The sequence below is a fragment of the Fistularia commersonii genome, chromosome 23 (assembly GCF_037954325.1).
Source record: "Fistularia commersonii isolate RoL2024-O1a breed Wild chromosome 23, RoL_Fcom_v1.0, whole genome shotgun sequence".
Lineage (NCBI taxonomy): Eukaryota > Metazoa > Chordata > Actinopteri > Syngnathiformes > Fistulariidae > Fistularia > Fistularia commersonii.
The window spans coordinates 4,261,368-4,284,786 of NC_141306.1; the positions used below are offsets into that span (position 1 = coordinate 4,261,368).

Genomic DNA, 23,419 nt, shown 5'->3' on the forward strand with positions numbered 1-23,419 from the left:
CTTTCTACTATTATCTATTACTGTTATGTTTTTTACTTGAAACTCTGGCACAACAATTTCCTTCGGATTAATAAAGTTGTTCTCATCTCTCATCTCATTTCATCTCATCTCATCTCATAATGATAATAATGATAATAATAATAATAAACAGTAGATAATTGCTTCTAGAAAATCAATCAGATTGGACATGCATCAGTCTTAAACCGGCTCCCTCATGTAAACCCCGTGTTATCTGCGGCTGAGTCCCTTGTGTGATAACTGCAGAGCTTTTCCATCTGATTCGCGGCAGAGCGAATGAGTGCGTTGACAACATCTATCATGCAAATGGAGCAAAACACAAACATCTGCCGCTGAGAAAAAGGTGATTTGTGCAAGATACGCCAATGGCCCTGGACGAAGCAGGCAGAACTATCTCCCAGCAGAAATGCAATGTTCAAGACTAATTTCTTTTCACCAGAGCCAAGAGACAAAGTTAAATACCATCTTAAGTACACAGATAAAGCACTGATAGTATTTTGACCAACTAAAATTAGAGGGAAAGACAGAAAATACAAAAAGAAGGATTTAAACATTCCTTGGCTTATTCCAGAGGGGGGAGAGGGAGCCAAAATAAAAAAAAATAAAAAAAAAACCTTGCAGTGTCAATGGAGGTCTTGCTGGATCCTCGGGAAAACGTGCTATTCTGTTTACAATAAATTATTCTCTATCCAAATAACCTGTCTCTGTTTTCGGCGTCTGGATTCCTCTCTGAACAGTAGATCATGTGTCAGCGCTTGTAAATTGATTTTAAAGATTTAAAAGAGAAAGTGGTGCTGATAGGTGTTGATGTTGGCCACCACGTGTCAAGGAATTCAGGCCTCCTGCATAGACTGTTAAAAAAAAGAGAAGTCTGGAAAAAATGACCCGAAATCAATCGAGGAATTACTACATACTTACTGTATAATTGCATCAAAAATTCTAGGAGTACACTGAGACACATCCTTTTGTTTGACGCTCACAACAGAATTAAACATCAGTGTTGACTAATTCCCATGATCTAAATGCATTCATTTCGCAGTGATTGCAGTGTATTGTATAGACAAAATGGTAAATTTATAAATTCTTTTCCCTTCAGATTACCCTTAATCCCCCCCTTCTCATCCTCCTGCAGGACCCACATTGTGCATCTCTCCTGTCACCCAACTTGGGACTAGTTTCTCCGCAGGGACCCCTCCGCGTGGAGCGAAGCCTGCCGAGCAGCTTGCGTGGCAGCAGCGACACACCGCAGAGGAAGAACCGAGGGGAGGAGGAGGAGGAGGAGGAGAAGGAGGAGGAAGGGGAGGAGGAGGAGGGGGGTGTCGGTCCGTGTGTCTGTCGAGGCAGTTGCACAATAACAAGGACCGATGTAACTTTTTAAAAGCGTTCGTAACTTCCATGTAAAGTGTGGGACGTCATTGACGCTGAAGGTAAGAACTTTCGACCGGTCCGGGTGGCCTCGTCCGGGGGGAAACACAACCTCCCCCTTCCCCTAACCCCCCCACCCTCCAGGGAGAGTGTTTGACAGGATACTTATCTCGCAAAAAAACAAAATAAAAACAAACAAACAAAAAAAAAAAACACTCCGGTGGGTTTACTCCTTCTGTTAAGGTGAAAAAAAGCTATTAAAATCTCTCAGACTTAAGCTAGCAACAATGTTAGCTTCCAATTGAGCTTAGCTGCCATATGGAAATGATATCCATCCGCCGCTGCCGCCGCGGACTCGAACTTGACCGCTGTGATTTTGATTTCAAACTGTTGCTTTCACGGCTGCTAGGAAAAATGCATGTTAGGCCAGCGGGGAGGACTGACAACAACACTTTTTCGCACTCCTCCATGCTTGCTTGCAACGCTGAGGTTTTAAATTTTTTTTTTTTTTTCTCAATATCAAATTGACAAATCTATTACACTGTTGGATTTCTTTGTTTATGTTTTGATTTTCTGTTACAGCGTTGCATTTGGAATTAGTCGTTGATAGTCAGTAACAACGTTTTTATGGTTAAATGTGAATTAATTGAGAATGAGTCTTGTATGGGTGCTCATCGCGCCTTTTTGTGTCACTGTTGTGTTTTGGTAAATTCTAATGCATGTTTAGTAATCGAGTAACCGAAGACGAATCGGTGACACACATCATCCAGACACTTTTCTTTTGGCATCCCAGCTCATTGCAACACATTACTATGTCATGATACATGTTGAGTGGAAGTATGTTTACCATAATGTGATGCAAATAGTGACTCCGTTAGATCGTACCGAGGCTGAATTTCTGCTGGTGGTTTCAAGATTAGATCCTGACATATTTCCTAAATCCAGGCCATTACATTGTTGAAATCTGACTCGGAATCTTATTTGGGGGTTAAATGCGATCCTGTGAACAGGAGTATGTAAACAAACACTGGGTATTGTCGGTAAGTGGAAACTCCTTGTCTTACACAGAGCGCTGTGGTCATTGTAATAGAATATGGCCATGCAAAATGTGGAATATGTTGATGTTCCTCTTATGGTTGGAGCTGCAGCTGTTGTCGCGCTCTCCCACAGCGGCACCGTGGTGTCTGCGGATGTGGGTTTAGAGGATTAGTGTTTTGGTGTTTCGCTGTTGTTCCCACATTTTATCACCATATCTTCATCTTGTCTTTTGAAGCCCAATATTTGGCACGGTCACAGAGGCACGGGGTGTTTTTAGGGGTTGGTCACGTTCCTCCTCAGCTCCACCTGCCAAGGCTGTCATAACACCGCGTGAGCTTCTGTAAATCAGGAAAAAAAAACACAGAATACGACATCATCCGTTTCAAGTGGAGAGGTACAATAGGAGCGCGGATCCCATCGTGCTGCCTCAAGTTGTCGGAAAGCTAAACGCGCTTGGAATTTGCTTTTTACACATTAAATTTCTTAATGCAAATGTGGCTCGACAAGCAAGACGGCCTCTGAATTGTCGCCAAACTACAGTGTTGATAAAATACAAGGCGGCAGAGACTCCGATTGTTCCATGTCTTCAGAAACTTTTTTAGTGAACTGCTAAGTAGAGTCCTGGGGGGTTTGTGAAAAAAATGTATACCTGAAGGTACATGACTTTGCTCGATCCCTTTATAGAGCGATCCGGGCTCTTTCATTCTGCAGCCGGCCCTCTGATTTGGGGTCTGACACATCTCCATGTGATGTATTTGGCCTTTCCCTTTCTGGACGGTGACACCAGTTCCTATCACGCAGCGCGCGAGCAAACCCGCAACGAGAGTTGACGTTTTTACGATCCTGACCTGAATGATTGGCGGACTGTGCGTACTTTAGAGCTACTGACGGTGTTTGTGGAACAGCAAGATAACACAGTTTCCCGCCTCATATTGGGAAAACACCTCGGACTCCTAGCGGCCCAAACCGGCGCTGCCCAGCGAACGTCGGCACAAACCGATGTATCCCGCTTGATGCTAAGGCATGGCGAGTGAAACAGGTACAGAGGAGCACATTGTGCTCATCCCAGGTCTGTTGTCATGTGCTTGTAAGAGCGCAGAAGCAGACGTGCGGAAAGTGAGCATTTCTTAACAAAGTTTTATTTGTGTTGTCCTACCACAAATGAATGTTTTTTTTTGTTTTTTGAAAAAGCCCAAGGTCGATTTGAGTATCACAAAAGAGCTTTGGTTCCTACTGCAACAAAGTCAGACAACAAAATCAAGTGATATCCAATCTTTGAACACAAGAGATGCAACATTTGAATGTCTGCCTCATCGTGTTGCCCTGCTTCACACAGACAACTCCTGACTGGCGTGTCCAAGTGTTTCACAGGTGAAGCATGTGGTTGGTGACGGAAAGGGTTGCAAAACGTAAATTGTCCTGTGATTATTAGCCTGCTGCGTTTCTCCAGATTTTCTTCCCACTCAGAGCAATTTCCCCTCTTCTCTTTCTCTTCCTTGCTTTTTTTTCTCTGTTTACATGTTGCAAATCCAAGCAAAGGATTGACAAACAACAAACCAACACCATCATTGAATCCAGTCGGGGAATTTCCATTTCGATAATACACCAAATTCTTTGTTACAAAGTTGTTTCGTAGCATAGGTCAACCGGGGAGTCAATTACAACCCTCCGCTTTCCACGTGGCGGTGCCTCAACCTCCTGTGTGGCCCGAGCGTACACAACAGCCGCGTGTTTGTGGGTATCGCTGCTGCATCAGCTACATGTCTGTGGAGGTTCTCGGTCATCCAGGCCGCGGTTTAACTCTCGTGGAAATCTTTTTTCGCGGCAACACGCAAAGGGTTTTTTTCGACAAGAATTTTACATCAGCTACGTGACGTAGCGGCGGCAGGGGTGAACGCCGTTCGCAGGGCGGGCGGAGGGGGAATGGGGGTGGGGGGTTGCGCTGTAGAGGTGCCTAGCGCCGGTTGTGAGAATACCCGGGCATTCAAGGTCAAATAACTGTCTAAAATTAGTCACGTGTCAGCTGTGACAGGGAGCCAGTGTCCTGTGCGCTGGCTGTTATCCACCCAGCAGGAAGCCATGTCTTCACATGCCTCACTTAATATCTTTCAAGGCTGCACGCTAAGATTCTCCTCGCCGTTATGTCCTTTTGAGGTTTGAAGGAATTCGGAGTTGTTTTAGAGAGGACGGTTATAAATCTCCGATCCAGGATGAGGGTTTAAGTCCAGACATTGTTATTCTTACGCATACTGGATGTCTTAGTATCAGCGCAGAAATGTGAGTCACGCTCGCGCCTCCCACAAACTACCATGGGTTTCTTGTTAGACTGCTTGATAATTGTACTCATAAAAAGCCCAAGGTAAAAAAGAACGATCCTGGAAGGGTCTGAAAGGAAGTTTCACGACCGAGCAATACGGAGAGAAAAAAAAAACAACATATTTTTTAGTGCGCAAAGCAACGAAATGAAATGAGTTTGAATACTTGGCTCTATAATCCAACGCTGCTGCTGTGTCAAATCAGGGAAGACACGTGTTTCTTTGTACCATTGACATATTGAATGATTTACGCTCTAAGTCAACGGCTTGAAGTCTTTAATAACTCGCGAGGTAGCTTCAGTATCGGGGTGCGGTGATTGACAAGTCACTATTGCGCAACGCTGCCAGCGCCTCTGTCACATCTCTGCATCTTCGCCGCACAAACACGTTCCACTGCAACTAAAGTCAAGATGTCGTCGAAAGAGGCGTCGAATTATTACTCTCTTTATATCCCAAGCTGCATCTCTGTATTTTTTTTTTCTTCAAGTCTGGCCCTTGTTGTGATCGCTTTTGCCCTTTGCCTCTTTCCTCTTATCTATGTCTTCGGAAAGAAGAAATAGATAAAAAGAACCCTGAAAGGGAGGGATATTTGCAGATTATTTCAGAGCGAATTATATGCAGAGATAAACCTTTATCGTAAAAGTGGAAAGATGTTGGTGATTTAAAGGTTCCCCGTCTCACATGGCGGCCCAGATTTCGCACGTGAACGTTTTATTTCCGTTTCATTTCCATGTGGGCTGCATATACAGTAGGCCTATTTCTTAGGCCCTGGCCTCGGATAGTTATGCTCTCTTTCTTGGTCGGCTGCCAGACCCTTGTGTAATAAGATTTAATCGCGTTAGCATCCAGATACGAGATACGTGTCTGATGCAACAGCAGATACACCGAAGAAATTAGACGTCAAAGCCCTGCGGCGTCAAATCAGCCAGCCATCTCTTTGAGTTGAAATTTAGTCCAGTTTAATAGTCCTGTTTGTTGCAAAAAGCCTTGTAAATAAGCAGTATGGGACTTGTTTAGAGGAAGAAATATGCCAATTGATTTGTGTTTTTCCAATAATTAAACCGAGAAGTTTATTTAAAAACATGGCCAGGAAATCGTGTAACTTGAGCTACAGGCACGGCCTTTGTCTTTAAGCCTTAAATGTTTCAAATACAATTTAAGGGTCAAAGAAAAAGCAATTTCCTATTCCGCTCCTATTAAAGGGTTTATAAAATCGGCCTCCATATTCACAGTCACATGAATTCTCTCCGTACGGTGAGATGTCATCGAGAACTTCATGAACTGGATTCAGCCGGTATTTTAGAGTAAGTGTGGGGATTCTAGTGGGGGCGGCGGGGCTACTGCCATATTAGCAGGATTAACGGTGTCATCGAATTTCCCAAAATGTGGATGGGATTTATGAAAGTCATTGTCTCCGCGTGGCATTTATAGCCGGATCATAAATCAGTGAACGAATCTATGATAATGTACTTTGGGTCCCGTCAGGCGGGAGCAGCAACAACAATAAATCAGCTTGTATTTATCAGTTGGGGAATGAAAAGTCTTGGGTTTTTTTTTTTTTTTTTCTGTCCTCAGCTGCTTCATAGGGAGCAGAAAGCCTTTCTTTCAGTTCATGGACGCATCCAACCCCCTTCGGAGCACCTGATGGCAGCGAGGCGTGTTTGTCAGTGCCATTACTGTTCGTCAGCCCTCCGTTTCTGTTCAGTCGCTATCCGTCGGCGATCTCAGACGCCTCGGAGGTGAATCCCGCGCGTTCTGTACGTCAAGACGAAGGCGTGACGGGTTGAACATAGGCAGGGGTTTTGGTGCGAGCAGAAAGCCTGCTCTGATGCTTTGAAAGTGAAAAGCAACTTTCCGCATTTGATACGTCGATGGCAAGATTTGATGTGGCTTGAGTCACCGCTTACAGTAAACCGGAGCTTCGATATCAAATTTGCACGCTGAGAAAGGAAGTTTTTTTTCCGGCATTTCTTCTCCATTTCTTCAGGATGCTGATCTTTTATTTTATTACACTCCTTGGCGCCCTGCAGGTCAATATTTTTTAACTACTTCATAAAGAGCGAGGCGTCGCATAAAAGCACCGCCGAATAGCAGCACTTAAAGACTATCGTAAATCGAATGTCACAGGAGAACCGGCTCTTTTTGGAGACGGAGTTGTTCTCTCGTCGTTCCCCTCGCCTCGGAACGCGAGCGCGCCGCCGAGTCGAAAGCGCCGGCTGCAGCGCCGACTCCATTAGCAGAATCGAGGGCAGCCCGACAAGTATGTCACGCAAATGTGGTGTAACTTCAGTCATGGCACGAGGCCCGGCTGGTATTGCTAACATTTTAATGGTTAGTAGAGCGAAGGTTGTTGCAAGTTAGCACATGCACGCTGTTAAATACTTAAGCTGACTCATCAGGGGGGTGAAGGGGGCTGCTGGGGAATAATGCACATAATAAGTCAAGGAACAGGTTTTGACACGAGCCGGCTACGACGTTTTAACGCCTATTACCGGTCCAAACCGGTAATTAATACTTTAGCTCTCTCAATCCAAAGGGTTACAAACTGGCTGTTGTTGTTTTTCTTTAAATCGGTAAGTGCTATTTTAATATAGTTACAGAATGAAGGAACTACATCACGCCAGCATGACTCATTCAGTCAAAGGAAACGCTCAAAAAAAAAAGGGGACAATTAATGTTATTACTGGCTACTTCCCCAGCTATGACTTACTCCGACTGATTCACATGTCTGCTCAACTGGAAATGTCATTACCCCATCAAACCCATCAAACTTCCAATGTTAGCAAAGACGAATCGCGCTTCCGCCGTTCATCTCGTGTAAACGATGCGCGTGTTTTCCATGTAAGCTCAAGAACTTTAATTTTTTTTCCCATCTCCAGGTAAATGCCATGAAAAGAATAATACCAGAGGGGGGTGGGGGGCCAAAATAAATAAAATTCCAGGCAAGTTTGTGCAAGGGCCTCCCCAAAGGAGGGGTTGGGGGTTGTCACGTGCAGATGTTAGATGCGCAAAAGGAATTTTGGTAACAGCATCAAATTAAAATATAATTACTGATAGTTTATTTTACAGGTAATCATCATTTATATACATTAACTTGTTGCTCTTTAAGGAGCAGTCTTGGTCCATAAACCTCCACCAGGAGAAACTCACAGTTTTATTTGATTTAAAGCCCCCGCTTTTTCCCGATCAAGGTCTAAGGGCCAATATGTTGGTGCTCATTGAAGTTTATAATTTATTGATATCTTTTGCCTGGGAATTCTCTTCCCTCTCTCCTATGGACATTTCCTCACAAGGAAACGGGAGGTAAGCAGATCAGGACTCACCGTTGGAATGACAAATTTGTAATTTAAGCAGCGTTCTTCTCCTGCAACGACCTTAAGCTCTCGGTACATCATGTGCAGCTCAACGGAACGTGGATCGTAGATCAAGACCGAAACCCCCGTGTGGTTTTCACGGGATGCACCGCGTTCGGACGCCCCCTCCGTAACAAGCAGCTCGGGACTTTATTCCCCCGCGGCAAACCTTCGACGTGAGACGAGCGTTGAGCTCCGCTGGGAGCGAGGAGAAACCGATAGTTCATTCTCATCTCCATGAATGCGTGGCAGCCATGGATGGCGTGTGATTTCAAACATGCAAAACCCTTCGGTTGCATTTCATGAGCCAGAATGCACAGACGTATATTTGAAATAGCTGAAATGCAGTTGCGAGCTCTAGCGAAAGCTGGAATTTTAACAGTTTTTTTTTTTTCTCCATTAAAGCAGTGAGTGGGTGTGATGTCACGATGGAGGCAGAGAACAACAACCAGCCCACTTTAGACAACCGCAACAATTTCTGCAAGGTACCTGGTCAGGATGATCAGGTAGGTGAGCAGCGGAGGCGCATTGTGTTACACAAAGTGAACCCGAACTAAATGGAAGGAAAAAAAAAAAAAAACACAAGATTACATTAACATGAAGATTAAGACGCATGAATAGATGTTTTCAGATTGGTCAGGTTGCAAACTCGCGCCCCGGAGGAACACGAGTTCTTACCCAGTTCCCTGGCGGCGCATTAGAATGAGTCACGAGCAACACGGTGTCTCCTTATTCAGAAGAACATGCCGAGCTGTAAGTACTGCTGCACCCTTGCAAACTTCCGGATCGAGAAGAAGATCGGCCGGGGCCAGTTCAGTGAGGTCTACAAAGCCACATACTTGCTGGAGGGACAGCTGGTTGCGCTCAAGAAAGTCCAGGTACTATCCCCTTGCTCCCGGGAGAACTCATTTGTTTAGTAAACATACTAAAACATATATAGCAGAGGCGGTTTGTGGTCGGTGGTTGGTTTTCCGGGCGTGAAAGTTACATGCAAAGTCAGCGCAGAAGATGCGCTTTCGGCACCAGGTGACAGGAAGAGCCATCGGACAAACCTCTAAAATCGTACCTGAATGCGTCTCCACGCAGGATGTGTGAGACAACCAGAAAAATAAGCTTTCTGTACAAACCAGCGTCGGGACTTGGTTTGTTGCGTCTCATATAGCACAAAACCCAAGTTTGCAGCCGCAAACCGACATAAACCGAGGCTTTTGGGTTTTTTTTTTTTGAATGGATATCACACTGGGAAGGTTACAGATCAGCAAAATACCGATCTAAATTATGGATAATTAAGATAAACAGCATCAACATCCCCCTCCTACTTTACTGCTAAGACCAGACGTTCTTAGCTTCAGTAAATCCTGAGCTAAATACGTGTTTACCGTCTGCCTCTTAAAAACTTCCAAACTGGATGCAGAATAGAAGAAAAATTGTTCCCGGCACGCATTGTCATTTTGGGGCAACACTTTGCAGCGGAAAACTAAACTTATCAGTATTTTTTTTTTTTTAATGGCCTTTAACACCTCCATTTTTCGATCTTTTTTCCGTAACCGTAGGGGGAAATTATGACATCAAATGCCTCATTTCAGTATTTATATTCAAAATCCTTCTTTCAGTTACGATAAGTGACATGGGGGAGGTTTCAGATCATTTACGCGATCTTTATTTTCACCTAGGTTTCGCATTTATAAATAGCAATTTGTGTGTCACACCCACAATACTGGCCCATAGCCATATAATAGTTTAATAATTCTGATTTCTTTTTTTTTTTTTCAAGGAAAAAAAAAAACATTTTCTTTGCAGTTTGTCATCCAGCCTTTTATTTTTGTGCGTCCCGCAGATCTTCGAGATGATGGACGCAAAGGCGCGTCAGGACTGCATCAACGAGATCGATCTGCTGAAGGTAAGTCAGAGATGGAGGAGGAGGACACGTGAGAGACGTCGAGGGCAAAGACAGTTTGGAAATTACAGGTTAAGAAGGGGAGAATTTACGATGAAGGAGTAGAGGGCTGGCAGACGGCGCTCCAGGGGTATCCATCACAGATTCACGAGGCCCCCGGGGCTGTTGATAAGTACGAATTGTTTAGCTGTAATAAGTTAAGGAGGTTGTTTTTGCCAATTTCCTGGCAGAAGAAGTCTCGGATCGTCTCAAACCTCTGCTAATATATCAGCGGTAATTTCTCCGAAAAATGAAGGAGAAAATACCGTTTGTTGGAAATTAGTGTACCGTATCCAGGAAATGGGGGAAAAAAAAAAAACCAAACTGCCCGAGTTGGGAAACTGATTTTTTTTTTTTAATATGAGCAAAAAGGTCAGAGATTAAGTTCCAACAACTTTCGGTTTAATTAAATGTTCCTGTTGTTTCGGTTATTTAACAAAGAGATGGAAACGCCACAATCAGCGCTGACGTCGAGTTTTGTGATGCAACTCACAATGAGAGGCATTGGGTTACGGGTTGTTTAATCTCTTAAAAGTTAATGTTACAATGGCCCGGTCAAGCACTAAGCATAGGGGCTTAACCCTATCAGATCTTAAACACGCATATTTGCTTTGTGGTGTCAATGCAGGTGCGGCATTGCGCTTATAATCTTCGTCACCGCAGCTTTCATGGTGATTAAAAACCAAAAAAATAAATAAAAATCCAAGCGCGCCTCTCAGCTACTCACTAAACGCACAAAAACAAATACGGACCTTTTGTTTCCCAGCCCCACGTTCGAAAACCTTCTGCGCACATCCATTATCAGAGATATTCTGAAGCCAAGAGGAATCAGTCCAGATTGAACTTGTTTGCGTTTGTACATTGCAGCAGCTGAACCACCCCAACGTAATCAAATACCTGGACTCCTTCATCGAAGACAATGAGCTCAACATCGTGCTGGAGCTGGCAGATGCTGGAGATCTGTCCCAGATGATTAAGGTCAGCGGTTACCTCAGTGTCCGTCAGGACTCTCCTGGTGCAGATCCCTGCGTTTTCCAGCGTGGGCTGACGCCTTAACGCCGGGCAGGTGGCAGGTCTTAAAGGGACAAACCCCCCAAAAAACACACACATATCCTCACACCCTCGCTGGCAAAGGCCGCAAACCTCCGACCACAGATGTAAACACAGGAGGACGAGAACTACCAGGAGAAGAAAGAAACTGATTTCATTGACGCGCATGCATTATTCAGCTTACCCACATTAGAAAGGAATCGTTTGGCAAATGTTGGTCACACACACAATTATGTAGTCAGACACGCAAAAAGGCGCTTAAGAGGAGTAGGAGAAGAAACAGCTGGGATTCAAAGTGAGATCCTTCTGTATTTCTGCAGCTCATTAACAAACTGAAAGACAGCCAGCTAAAAGTCATTCAAGTGCCACGTTACCGATAGTGTGTGTTTGTGTGTGTGAGAGTGTGAGAGCGGAAGCTCATGATGGCTAATGGCAGAAATGCAAGCAAAGAAGTGCCAAGTGAGCTTCAGATTAGCGTTCGAGTGCTCGCGTTTGAACGCTGTCTCTTTTTGCGCTGTTGCTCGTTCAGTACTTCAAGAAGAAGCGGCGGCTCATTCCGGAGAGAACTATCTGGAAGTACTTTGTGCAGCTGTGCAGCGCTCTGGAGCACATGCATTCACGCAGAGTCATGCATCGCGGTAAGTCATTTGTCCAAGATTGACTCGCCCTTTCCTGTCCTCACAATATTATCGCCATGTATTTATTCCTGTTGTTCTTTCGCTGGTTTCGTCTAATTTATGCACGCGGTATTATTATCATCATTGGATAAGACAAGATATAGTAGTGCGGTCGCAGCAGCAGCAGCAGATGACAGGAAAGTATAAAACAGATGGAATAAATCAGCGTAGAAAGACGACTTGATCAGGATATTTTCATTGCTCTGCAAAAAAGACGGATTTGTATTTGGATGCAGTCAAGGAGTTTTAACACTGCAGGAAAGATTAATTTACATTACATTTAGTCTCATTAGAAATTGGTTCGGAAACGTTTTGAATGTGTGTGTGTGTGTGTGTGTGTGTGTGTGTGTGTGTGTGTGTGTGTGAACCAGATATCAAGCCGGCCAATGTGTTCATCACCGCCACGGGGGAGGTCAAGCTGGGTGACTTGGGACTGGGACGCTTCTTCAGCTCCAAAACCACCGCCGCTCACTCACTAGGTGAAACGCGTGCACGACATTTGCGCGCACGTAAAAGACGCAGGGCAGCAGAATGACTGCGAAACAGTGTCACATCTTGCTCCAAGAAAACTGGCGATTTGAAAAATTAAAATAATCCTTTAAAATGCAACCGGCACCGGAGTGATTCGAATTTAACGGTTAAAAGACGTCACTTTGACTTCGCAAAATTAAATTCAGGTTTAATTTGAAAGAAATCAATGGACTCATAATCCAATGTCGGACTTTGGAAGATGATAAACTTACAAAAACAAAACGGGTCAATGTCAGCGCTCAACTGTAGATCACACACTGACATAGAAGCGAAAGTCCAACAAATTCACTTTCTGGTGTGTGAGGAGTTGTTTTTTTAACTGTTGATTATAATATTGGTTATTCTTTCTTGCTTAGTGGGGACACCGTACTACATGTCACCTGAGAGGATCCACGAGAACGGATACAATTTCAAATCAGATATCTGGTCCCTGGGATGCCTTCTGTATGAAGTAAGCACTCGCCCCGGCCGCCTTTAGACAGGGAGGAGTTTGTAGGGACAACGCCTACTTATAAGACTGTTTTAAACACTGATTTATTTTAAGATTTTAACAATGGCTGTTCCTTGAAAAAAAATATGTAAGTGTTTGCCATTTCGTTCCAATGAAAATCACCCATAACTTGATATTGTAGAAATTTAGCGACATCAGTTTGCTTTCAAAACAATATGTTCTCATGAAAAAAAGGCCTTTGCATATTATTTTGCGCTCTTTGCAAGCAGAAACAACCGTACTGATTTTGAGCGAAACTAGGATATTGCAACACTCAGGCGCAACTGTAGCATGCAGTTACACTGTTTTTTTTCCCCACCAGCAGAAAATTTAGAGAAATTACCATCAACTTGCATCTGGCTTGCACAGCGAGAAGCATTTATAAGGGTGTTGAAGTTTTGACCTACTTTTTGCCAAATGATGTCACTTGAATTCTTTTAGGTGTATCGATGAAGACTCCTTTTTAGTGTTCTTTGATGAAAAATGAGGTGGTCTAGTAGCTCTGAATGTTATAAATTGGACATTTATATACATGTAAATGGTGCTGCATTTAGTCTTTACCACATTCATAGTTGTGTTTTCCCTCTGCAGATGGCGGCGCTGCACAGCCCGTTCTACGGTGATAAAATGAACCTCCTCTCCCTCTGCCAGAAGATCGAGCAGTGCGATTACCCGCCCCTTCCGCCCGACCATTACTCTGAAAAGGTAGATTTTGCTAAATCCTTACCGATAGAAAATGCCATTTCTTAACTCTGACCCCCTGAAAACGCAGCTCCGGGAGCTGGTGAGCATGTGCATCAACCCGGACCCCAACCAGAGGCCCGACATCGTGTTCGTGCTGCAAATCGCAAAACAGATGCAACTGTGGACGTCCAGCAGCTGAGGCGCCGGCTGTGCGAGCTTCGCCCGAGGTGGCAGCGCAGCTTGCTAGGAGGAAAGCTATAGAGAAACTCACACAGGTGGACTGAAACGCCTCGCGTGTCCCACTCATTTTCCTTTTGCCGGGGACGTGGCCAGGTGCATTTTGGGGAGTGGAGTTTGTCGGCGTGTGAGGAAATTAAATTTACGCCCCGTCACGCAGATGACAAGGTCTGGGTTTCGCTATGACGACATCAGTTTTCTTTTAGTGTTTGTGTAACTCCATCCGCCGAGGCCGCATTCCAGACGCAGCCCAGAGTCTCAGGCGACGTCCCTGCTGTAAAAGCGGGGCATCGGTCACATTTTATCATCTTTTATATTACAAATTGAATTTTTTTTTTTTCCGGGCATAGGTTCAGTCTGCTTTTTTCAAGTTTGGGTCTGAACCTTCGGTTCTGTCAGACTTCTTTGCATTTATTTTTTCACATTTCCCGGAATAAGCTTTGCCTGACTGGTGGATTTATGTCGTGGTGCTTTTTGAAAGACCATCACGGAAACCACAGTGACTCTTGCCAATCATCAATTTTTTTTTTTTTTTTTTAAATCGTCAGTTTGAAGAGACCATATTTAGTTTTTAAAACCCTTCTTCTAGAATTATTTTTAAAAAACTGCTTATGAGCCGAGCCGTCTGCCAGCCGTCCCCATCTTCATCGGCAGACATCCGCCCTCGGCTTCCTCGTGGGTTCGCTCGAGCCTGCACTTTTACTTTGTGCCATGAAACACCACCAGTGTGACGAGATGCTGAGCATCCATTTCTGCACTGATGGTGGGTGTTTTATTTTTATTATGATAATTTTTTTTTTTTTTTGGTCGCTGAGAGATGAAAAAAAAAAAAAAAAAAAAAAACGTGTTAAAATTTGAATAAAAAGCTGCACATATCACTGTCACTTTCTACCTGGCTGCCTGATCTTTAAAAAGAAAGACGGGACTAGTCACCGCAGGAGCACTTAATCCAAAAGATAAAGAATCAGATTTGATCTCACCCGGTGTAGCCAGAGCAGCTGCTTTACACCAATTTATTTTTTTTTTATTTTAGTTGCTATTCTGTGTCATAGCAACCAGAGCATCTGGAAAAAAAAAAAAGCACAGCTCCTTTGCCCTGACACGGTTTGAGCTCTGCTAACGAAAAGAAAAAAACCACAGGTGGATACGGACCTTTATGATAAGCTTTTGAGAGAAACTTTCCGGCCTTGACATTTTGAAATTCACAAGTTACTCGATTTCATTGACATTATTTTTGACATTAAATACTTAAAAACCTGCTTAAAAAGGCACCGTCACCATGTACATGATGTACAGTAGCAGAACGCCTTTTATAATCTTGTTCGAAAAGTGTTTCTATGTGCAAATGTAGACCATTGTTACTGTGAAACCATTAACTCCATGAGGTTGAGACGCTGTGAAAAAAACTTTGGTTAAAAAAAAAAATTAAAAATTACATTTAGCGTCTCATCTGATTTATTTTATCCAATGTGTTTATGACAACTTGTATTCTTTGTCAATGAGTAATGTGTTAAGAACTGTATTACATTAGTTATCTTGAATTATTTTACTTTGTTGTAAAATGTGGTGAAAAAGTTGTCATACCAATAAATGAAAATGCTTCGAACGGTCGTCAAATGTAGCGTTTGGACAAACAAATCAGATGGGAAATGACGGATGGGAGTTTGGATAAGATTCAGCAGAAAGACGGTTTGTTGTTTGTAAAACCAAATCACAAGTTTTAGTTCAAAATATCTCATAATTGTTCTTTTTTGAATCAAAAAAAAAAACAAAAAAAAAAAAACACATTTTCTGTTGGCTTCTTAAGATTTTTTCAGACAGGTATAAATCCTAAAGAACATCTTAAAAAATTTTACATTTTTTAACAATACTGTTATTTCCGCCAAGTTTCCAGTAGAAACTAGGTTGACAGCAGATTTGTGCTGAATTATTGGGAGCACGTTGAGCAGCTTGGCCAGGATGGCCAAATCAGTGACCCACAGGGGGCACTGTGCAGCTGGATTTTATTTTATTTTTTTAGCAAAATGAAGCAATACATTAAATTTAAAATAAATAAAATGTGTGGACTGGCAGGGTTTTGGGCCGTGCCCACAGATGCGTGGCAGTCTGATTTTATTAAGGAGCTGCTGCCTTAAATTTTAATATCCTTTTGGGGTCCCGTAAAAAAACTTCTCGAAGAGAAAAACCAAAGTCAATCACGATGGACATTTTAATTGAAAATCAAGAAAGAACACGGTGCTCCTGTTCAGAGGGTAGTTACAGAAAATGCAGTATACAAGAATCCTAGGAGGTATCCATCGTCTGTACGTTCTCCTCCACCACATCCAGGTTGAGTGGGGTCACCACTTTTGTCAAGACACCGGTGGTTCCGCTTTTGTACTTGTAGTCACCGGTTCTGCGTGACGAAAGGAGAAGGTGCGTCTCAGTATAAACCCGGTAATAACCACAAAGGTTTCCCAGTATGTTTCCAAATATCATCTCTCTCCTCATCAGCGCAAGACACATTTATTGGTGGTTAAAGTCGTCGAAATGAGTTCTTGTGTCACTGATGGAAGATCATCTTAAGAGACAATATCGCAATGTAAAAATATTTTTTTGGAGGGAGAGAATCTGATGCCACACACAAACACCAACTTTTTCACTCCGAATGTCCGTTGAAAGCCCAAATAAGAAGACGGCTTCTCGTGATTTCAGCCATAATAATATAAAATAAACCCTAAGTGGTATCAAATAAAACTTTGTTTTACATTGGATTTTCATTTTGTAATAAACAGTTATTTCCGATTCGTAATAGTTCCTATTGCTTAAGGCTTAAGACATCCAAGTTTGTTAAAATATCATTCTGCTCCCTCACAACAGATTTAATGACGTTTGATTACGGTCTTTCTGAACAAAGCGGTGGAAGGATTTCCATCTGGGTCGGGCTTTTTACTGGATCAAGAGGCTCCTTGTAAAACCACCGAGAAGCCTTTTGGTTTTAAGCCCAATCCCCGGATCGCAGGCAATTCAAACATTATGCTCGATCCAACAGAAGTGATTAATAAAATAAAATCCAGGTTGTTAAAGATGTTTTTTTTTTTTCTTCTACATAGAGTTGATGTAAAATGCAGGTACAGAATTGCACTTCCTACCTGACGCCCTTCTTGTTGGCCTCATCGTGGGGCCGGATGTAGTCAATCTTGGACTTGGTGATGACACACAAATCGATATTGCTGCCAGAGCCCAGGTCATTGAAGATCCCAGCGGCAATGGCGTCACGCACCAGCCGCTTGGCATCCTCCTCCTTTTGAAAGATGAGATAAAATAAAAGATACCTGTAAGACTTTAGTGGAAAAGCTGGTAAGAGGAAAGCGAGGCGGCTGGACTCGCCTCCATGTCAGGCTTGTATCGGTCCTCAAACACTGCCATGGCCGCCAGGGACCCCGAGCCTGTCGACACAAATAACGAAAACAAACAAAACCTGCTTAGTTACGTTTACCGAATTCTGCCTTCATTACCGACCGCGCTGATTTTGTTCCCAACTTTCTTTTTCTAATATTTTGCTAAACTAAAATAATTGATTATTGTGTGAAAAGTCTGAAGTATCAAATGGATTTTCATATTGTAAACATTTATTTCAACTCGCTACAAACCGTCACATTAGCAATAAGTTACAACATGGTGGCCTCAGTCTACATATGAGACAGCAACAATTAAATAAATCTCTGAATAAACTGCATTTCGGATCACCGACGTGACCACAAAGGCTGTTCACCCAACAGCGGGACAGGTCGCCATGGAAACTTCGACTTGGGGGATCAAAAATATGCTCTGGGGAGGTTTAAAGCGTTACAGGCGTGCAAATATCACACCCTTCTGACCGAACAAATCTCTCTGAAAATCACATCCTCTTTCCTGGCGGATCCTGAGGACGTGAGTGCACAGGCTGCCCTGCCTCGTCTTCCTGGATTTGTTTCATTTCCTGTGGGCTGCCAGTTAATTGTTTATCCATCTATACGTTAATTTTAAAGCTTTAAATACAGACTGATTTAATCGTAAAGACTTTCGATTGTTGAACTATGGCCAAAAAGATTTTACAGTAGGATTTATTTCCATACGGCTTCATTAAGATTAGAACTAAGGCGTCCATTAAACATATGTAGTTTTGAGAAGTTATTCTCACAATTAAATACTGAGGCAGTGATACTGATGTAAAAAAATCAGTTCCCTTAATAGGAGTGATGCCTGCACAGTCAGTCTGCAACGTGCATTCTATCAAAAGTGTTTCTTTCAATCTGCATTACATATTTAGATTCATTGTACGTATTCACGATGGTTGTTTCTCCTCCTTCAGTGAATTAAGCGGCTGTACAACCCTCATTGTATAATTAAAAGGTGAGCCTGTGCTCACATACAACTCCAGAAAACCTGTAGTCACTGTAAGGAAGCCCCCTAACCTATCGTGCAACATGAACGGAGGATTTTAGTAAAAGCTGTGAATGTAAATGTGCTGAACACATGTGTAGAGGAAAATGATAGGAAGCCAGTACAGTGGACTGCACAATATGAATTTCAGGATTCACTCTATCTGCATTAAATCTTTCATTAAAAGAAAAGAAAATCACCTTCACTATGATAAGTATTTGAATGGAATTCAGTATGTGATAGCAGGTGGTGGCAAAGACATGGGAAAAAAGCAATAATAATAGTAAAAATCAAGCCAAAGTCTTCACCACGAAAGTGTTATAATAAATGAATAGATGAAAAGCAAAAAGTAAATCCCTTATATCGTCAAAAAGTAAAATGTTTCCACGCGACGTAATGGAAAAGAATGAAGACCAAGCATGGAAACAGACCCATGGTGACGTAGGGCAGCTTGTCGGTGGAGCCGTGAGGGTAGATGCTGTACAGGTGAGGCCCGTTACAGTCCACTCCACCCAGGACAAGAGCGGCCCCGATGTAACCCTGGTACCTAAAGCAAACAAATACACCGGAGGAGAGAGAGCGGTCATATCGACATGCAACACTTCAGAAAATTCTGGAGTACGAAAAAGTTTGCTATCAACAAGCTTTGTGAAGTGACAGGGGGCATTGTGTACCTGAAGAGCATCTGTTTGAGCATGCGATTGGCGGTGGCCACACGAGGCAGTCTGCCGGTAGACAGGGCGTGCAGCTCTAGGTTGGAGGAGATGATCTGGGTGGTCATCTCTGTGTCTGCAGCCGTTCCTGCTCCACAACAGCTGTACGACAAAACAGACGCAGAGTCAGGAAACTTCATATCCATGTCATTTATGTTCTGGAGCTGAAGGATATTAAGAGGGGAGTACACTAGAGGAAGGAAAGTCACAATTGTGAGTTGATTTCAACACAGACTAAATATTTCAGAAAATCCTTTCATATGGAGGAGTGACTACAAGCGATCTGGGGACAAGGCCTGCTAACTCCTGTGCAAAAAGCCTCTTAAGGAGATGCATTAACTTATGTATTTACAACTACTAACAGGCGCTAGTTGGGAAACCAAAGAAAGTGGTGTTCAACCAAGGCTGTCACTTACTAAATGTTGGGTGAGATGTAGTGGATCTTGGAGCAATTCTTGTCTGCCACTACCATGCCCTCAGTGGCTCTGGTGTCAGCTCCCAGAACAACACCATCCTTCACGGGGGGGATAAGCAACACAAAGTGATGCAAAACTTCAGCGAGAGTGCAGTCAGTAGGATTAGGGTATATGATTGCAGTATCATATTTAGATCGTATCACATGCTGAATGTCAATCTACAAGAGGACTGCATTAATGTGTGCCCTCATATTGACTTCATTTTGGTTTAATTTGCCCTTTTTGACCTGTCTGATCTCTGTCACTCACCTTGAAGACGAGACCGCAGATGGTGGTTCCTGTTTTTCGAGCAGCAGGCAAGTTGAGGCCCTCCTTACTCGCACAGCCTTCCAGTACTGCATTTCTGGAGATCAGAAAATAGATTGGTTAACAACTGTTTGTAGGCCGCCACTGTAAACACAACACAAGTCTGGCAATTTCCTTAAACTCAAGACGAAATCCAATGGCAATTCCTAAATAATGGGAAAACATCTAATGATGGTAAACATTTAAAAAATACTAATACTTTTAGGGCCATGTTTATGTACGTAATGGAAGATTTTGTTAACATGATATTGATATGTTTCAATTGACATTCATTTCTTCGCACTCCAACAGTGCTGACACATTCTATTTATTCACTTTGGGTCCAATCAGCTGACCTCCATTTATTCCTTATGGAAACGCACAACCTAGAGGGAAATGAGCCACTCTGAAGAACAAAACGAATCCTCTTCTGAAAGCCATCAAAACCGCAAGGGAGACTGAGCGAAACCTGATCACAATCATTGACTTCTAGTACTGAGCATGACTGAAACATCAATTTTCAAGGAAAATTTGATAAATATATGTGAGAGACAAATAAAAATACCCCCTTTATTATGTTTTCGACTTTTTCAAGTCGAACATCCAATCACTCTGTGTTAGGCTCAAAGATTGTTCTCTCACGCATACATTTAGGAAGATCAATGCAGAAATTACACCTGATGATGTTAATATATTCAATCTAGTTTTACACAACTACCGGTATAATTAAACCTCATTGATTTGGTGAACATTTTAGAACAAAAACATGAGAAAACCTCATAAATATATACTCAGTTAATACTAACGCGTAGAAAACTGCTTATTTAAAGACAGGCTCGTTGAGTTACTCCTCTATATGCCTTAACATAAAAGATGACTTTCCGCCTTATGCTTTTAACGGGTCCAGACGCATTGACAGCGGGGTAACAGCAGCCGGACAAACCGCTAACGTCATCGCACCGGCGACTCATTTCATGTTCTGGTAAAACTCTTTGCATTGTTGAATAAAAGTGATGTCTGGAGTTTGTCCGTAAAGTCAGAAGGATCGCTGAATATAACTGGGTGTTTACTGCTAGCATCGAGGCTAGCATGTGGAATAGCTGAATCATTGTATGGAACCAATTTAGCGTGTTAGCATCACGAGTAAAGCCGTGCTAATAATCATTAATTCAACAAAACCTATCCATTAAAAAGTTGCACCCAGGCGCAATTCTAATGTAGTCATACCTATAGCTCCCGTCTAGTGAGAAAAGCGCTCACCTTTTGCAATTTTCGAAACTAAAGCCCCCCGGTGGTGGCCGGCTTACAATTAAGGTCGCCATTTTGAAGATGAAGTTGGAGTCAACTTCCGGGAAGTATTAAAAAAAAAAAAAAAAACAACTTCCGGAAGTATTTCTTCAGTTTCATCTTTCGAGTTTCGATCGGCATACACAAAAACAGAATGCAAAAGTGTTTCCCCAATTTTACGTTCTTTATAAACGATTTTGAATTTCATAAAAAAATCCTTAAAATTTATGGAAAAATCAAAAAAACAAAAAATACACAGTTTGATGTCTGAGATTCCTTGTGAACCACCAAGAGAAATACATATCATATTCCCCTAGCAACTTATTATTTTTTAGTTTTTATTTATTTATCTATTCATTTATCTATTTGTTTTCCTGTATTTTCTTTTTCTTCGAGCATTAAACATTTCTCACAAACCTTTAATACTGTTAACAGTTAAGTGATTACATACAAAACAGATGTCCTAACCCTTTGCTTCCTCATCACCGGTTGATTCATTGACACTTGATTCTACCTTGCCATGTTTGTTTTTACTTGTATATCTGTTTATACTATTTATGTTCGATAAAAAATAAAAATAAAAAAAAGTTTCGATTGATACTTGGTCGGCTAGACGGGACAAAGAGGCGGTGCTGACCTCTTCAGGCCGTTATATAGCATGACATTTAGTGATGCTGCGTTTATGGACACTTTTGCAAAATCCTTTTTTATTTTTCTCTGAGGTTTTGCCTCACGTCCACTGAGACCTCATCATTTTATAATCTGCTTCTCTATTCACCTGTTTGAATCCCGATATGAATAAAAGATGGACTGGATGTATTGTGAGCATCAGGATCCACATTCTTTAATTACAAAAACTCAAACACTGGATTAAATACTTTAATGATACAGGTGTTTTGTTCTGTTTTTTTGTAAAGAGGATAATAGCATAATGTCAAATCCAAGTGTGGTATTTAGCATCAGTTTTAAATAAACTCACTCGTTTAAAATGTTCTTAATTGTTTTTTACATTTTCAGTATTCCACCTATAAAACAAGGCGTGTTGGGTGTATTTTATGATCAGCTTTGTTTTGCCCTTGAACGGGACGGATGCCAACCAGATGCCAGCTGGATGTCAAGGCCGAGAGGGAAATGGACTCTACCCAGATCAGATAGAGTGCATTATGTTGATTAACTTTTTTTTATGAGCGCAGATTGGAAACAACAGGTGGCTGAATATGTAATCGGTGGGATCTCAATGGGCGATAATAAAGGTTTATCCACCGGAAGTGGCTTCGTGTTTCCAACTATGTATAATCCCGAGGGAGGAATCACCTGCACTGTTATGTCACGTACTCCTGTCTGATCAATTTGTCAAATCATCATCTTCAAATAAAGTAAAAAACTCTGTATACACACACACAGTGGAGGAGTTTGAGGCTGATCAATTGCCTTTCCAAACGTGTGAAAATAAAAATCCACCCGGTCCTCAAAGGAATTCTTTTTGACAAATGGAGAAGCGATACGACTTGTAAATAAGTTGTCCGGTGGCAGCTGACATAGCCGCCCTCGGTCTTGTGATGATGCGGCCCAGTGCCACTTAGATTGACGGATAGCAATATAACCCTGGATCAGGGCGACGTATTGCAAACATCTGTTCTAAATATGAAAGTTATGAATGTGGCACCAGCCCCAGCTTGCAGCCATCTGATGCAAACAGGCCGAGGGGGGGCACCGGAGCTCTACGGGCCCAATTGGACACAGATGGCTGTAAAATTCTTCGGCTGTTTCTTAATAAGATACTTTAAGACACTTAAATCAACCTCATAAATCATTCAGTGACAGCTTCACATAATTACTATGAATTTTTTGAAGTGTGAGATATATAAGACGCTGTATATGTGATGATGTCAGACATAAAATAACAGCGAAACCAGAGCTAAATGAAACAGAGGGCATTGGGCCCACATTCCTTGGGTTCAATTAACACGTGGATTTTTTTCATATATTTATAGATTTATTCCCTTTTACAATCAGAATATATTGGGGTTTTTTTGGTGATCACTTTGATTAATGGAATTAAATTATTTTATTTAAAAGAACAAATGTGATTTCGTTGGAATGATGCTGTTCTTTGACTGATGCTTTGCTGAATTTTAATCTATTCTTTTAACTTGCACATCCTGCTCATACTGTTTACATTTATTTGCACTGCTTGCATTTTGTTGCAGTAAAATACTCATTATTTACTGTTTTTTTTGTTGTGTGTGCTAACTTCACTGTGGACAGCAAAATAAGAATTTCATCGTACAGGCAAACACAGTTCTAGCTCGTACGTATGACAATAAACATTTTGAATAATAGAATCTTGACTCTCGTCTGTCTGTGTTGTGATATTATCAGTGACACACTTTACGACATGTTCACTATTTTTACAAACGCTAAAGTAAGTCAGGGAGTATAGGTGAAAACAACTATTTGATAACTCTAAGAGACAGTTATTATGTTTATCATGCAACGTTCAGCAATACAGTCCATGATATTGATGTAACGTTAAATGTGATCAAACAACAACAACAAC

At 42.1% G+C, this 23,419-nt stretch overlaps 2 protein-coding genes across 3 annotated transcripts; one reads left to right on the top strand and one right to left on the bottom strand.

Moving 5' to 3' along the window:
- Positions 1–1,283: 1,283 nt before the first annotated feature.
- Positions 1,284–15,311, top strand: nek6 (NIMA-related kinase 6). 2 transcript variants are annotated; one of them, XM_086171020.1, is made up of 10 exons: positions 1,284–1,445; positions 8,495–8,595; positions 8,827–8,967; positions 9,927–9,989; positions 10,893–11,003; positions 11,605–11,713; positions 12,124–12,231; positions 12,640–12,734; positions 13,365–13,478; positions 13,546–15,311. In XM_086171020.1, the coding sequence occupies exons 2-10, from the start codon at positions 8,518–8,520 to the stop codon at positions 13,654–13,656; spliced, it is 930 nt and encodes a 309-aa protein (XP_086027146.1). In that variant the 5' UTR covers positions 1,284–1,445; positions 8,495–8,517; the 3' UTR covers positions 13,657–15,311. The 2 variants fall into 2 exon arrangements, with proteins under 2 accessions (XP_086027146.1, XP_086027148.1); XM_086171022.1 differs by lacking the exon at positions 12,124–12,231 and having other exon boundaries at positions 1,293–1,445.
- Positions 15,312–15,891: 580 nt separating this feature from the next.
- On the bottom strand, positions 15,892–20,949 carry psmb7 (proteasome 20S subunit beta 7). Its single transcript, XM_086171023.1, has 8 exons — positions 20,833–20,949; positions 19,537–19,630; positions 19,228–19,325; positions 18,773–18,913; positions 18,530–18,645; positions 17,064–17,122; positions 16,826–16,977; positions 15,892–16,089 (listed from the first exon to the last, which is right to left on the bottom strand). Exons 1-8 carry the CDS (start codon positions 20,892–20,894, stop codon positions 15,978–15,980), a joined length of 834 nt encoding a protein of 277 aa, XP_086027149.1. The 5' UTR covers positions 20,895–20,949; the 3' UTR covers positions 15,892–15,977.
- Between the last annotated feature and the right edge of the window lie 2,470 nt (positions 20,950–23,419).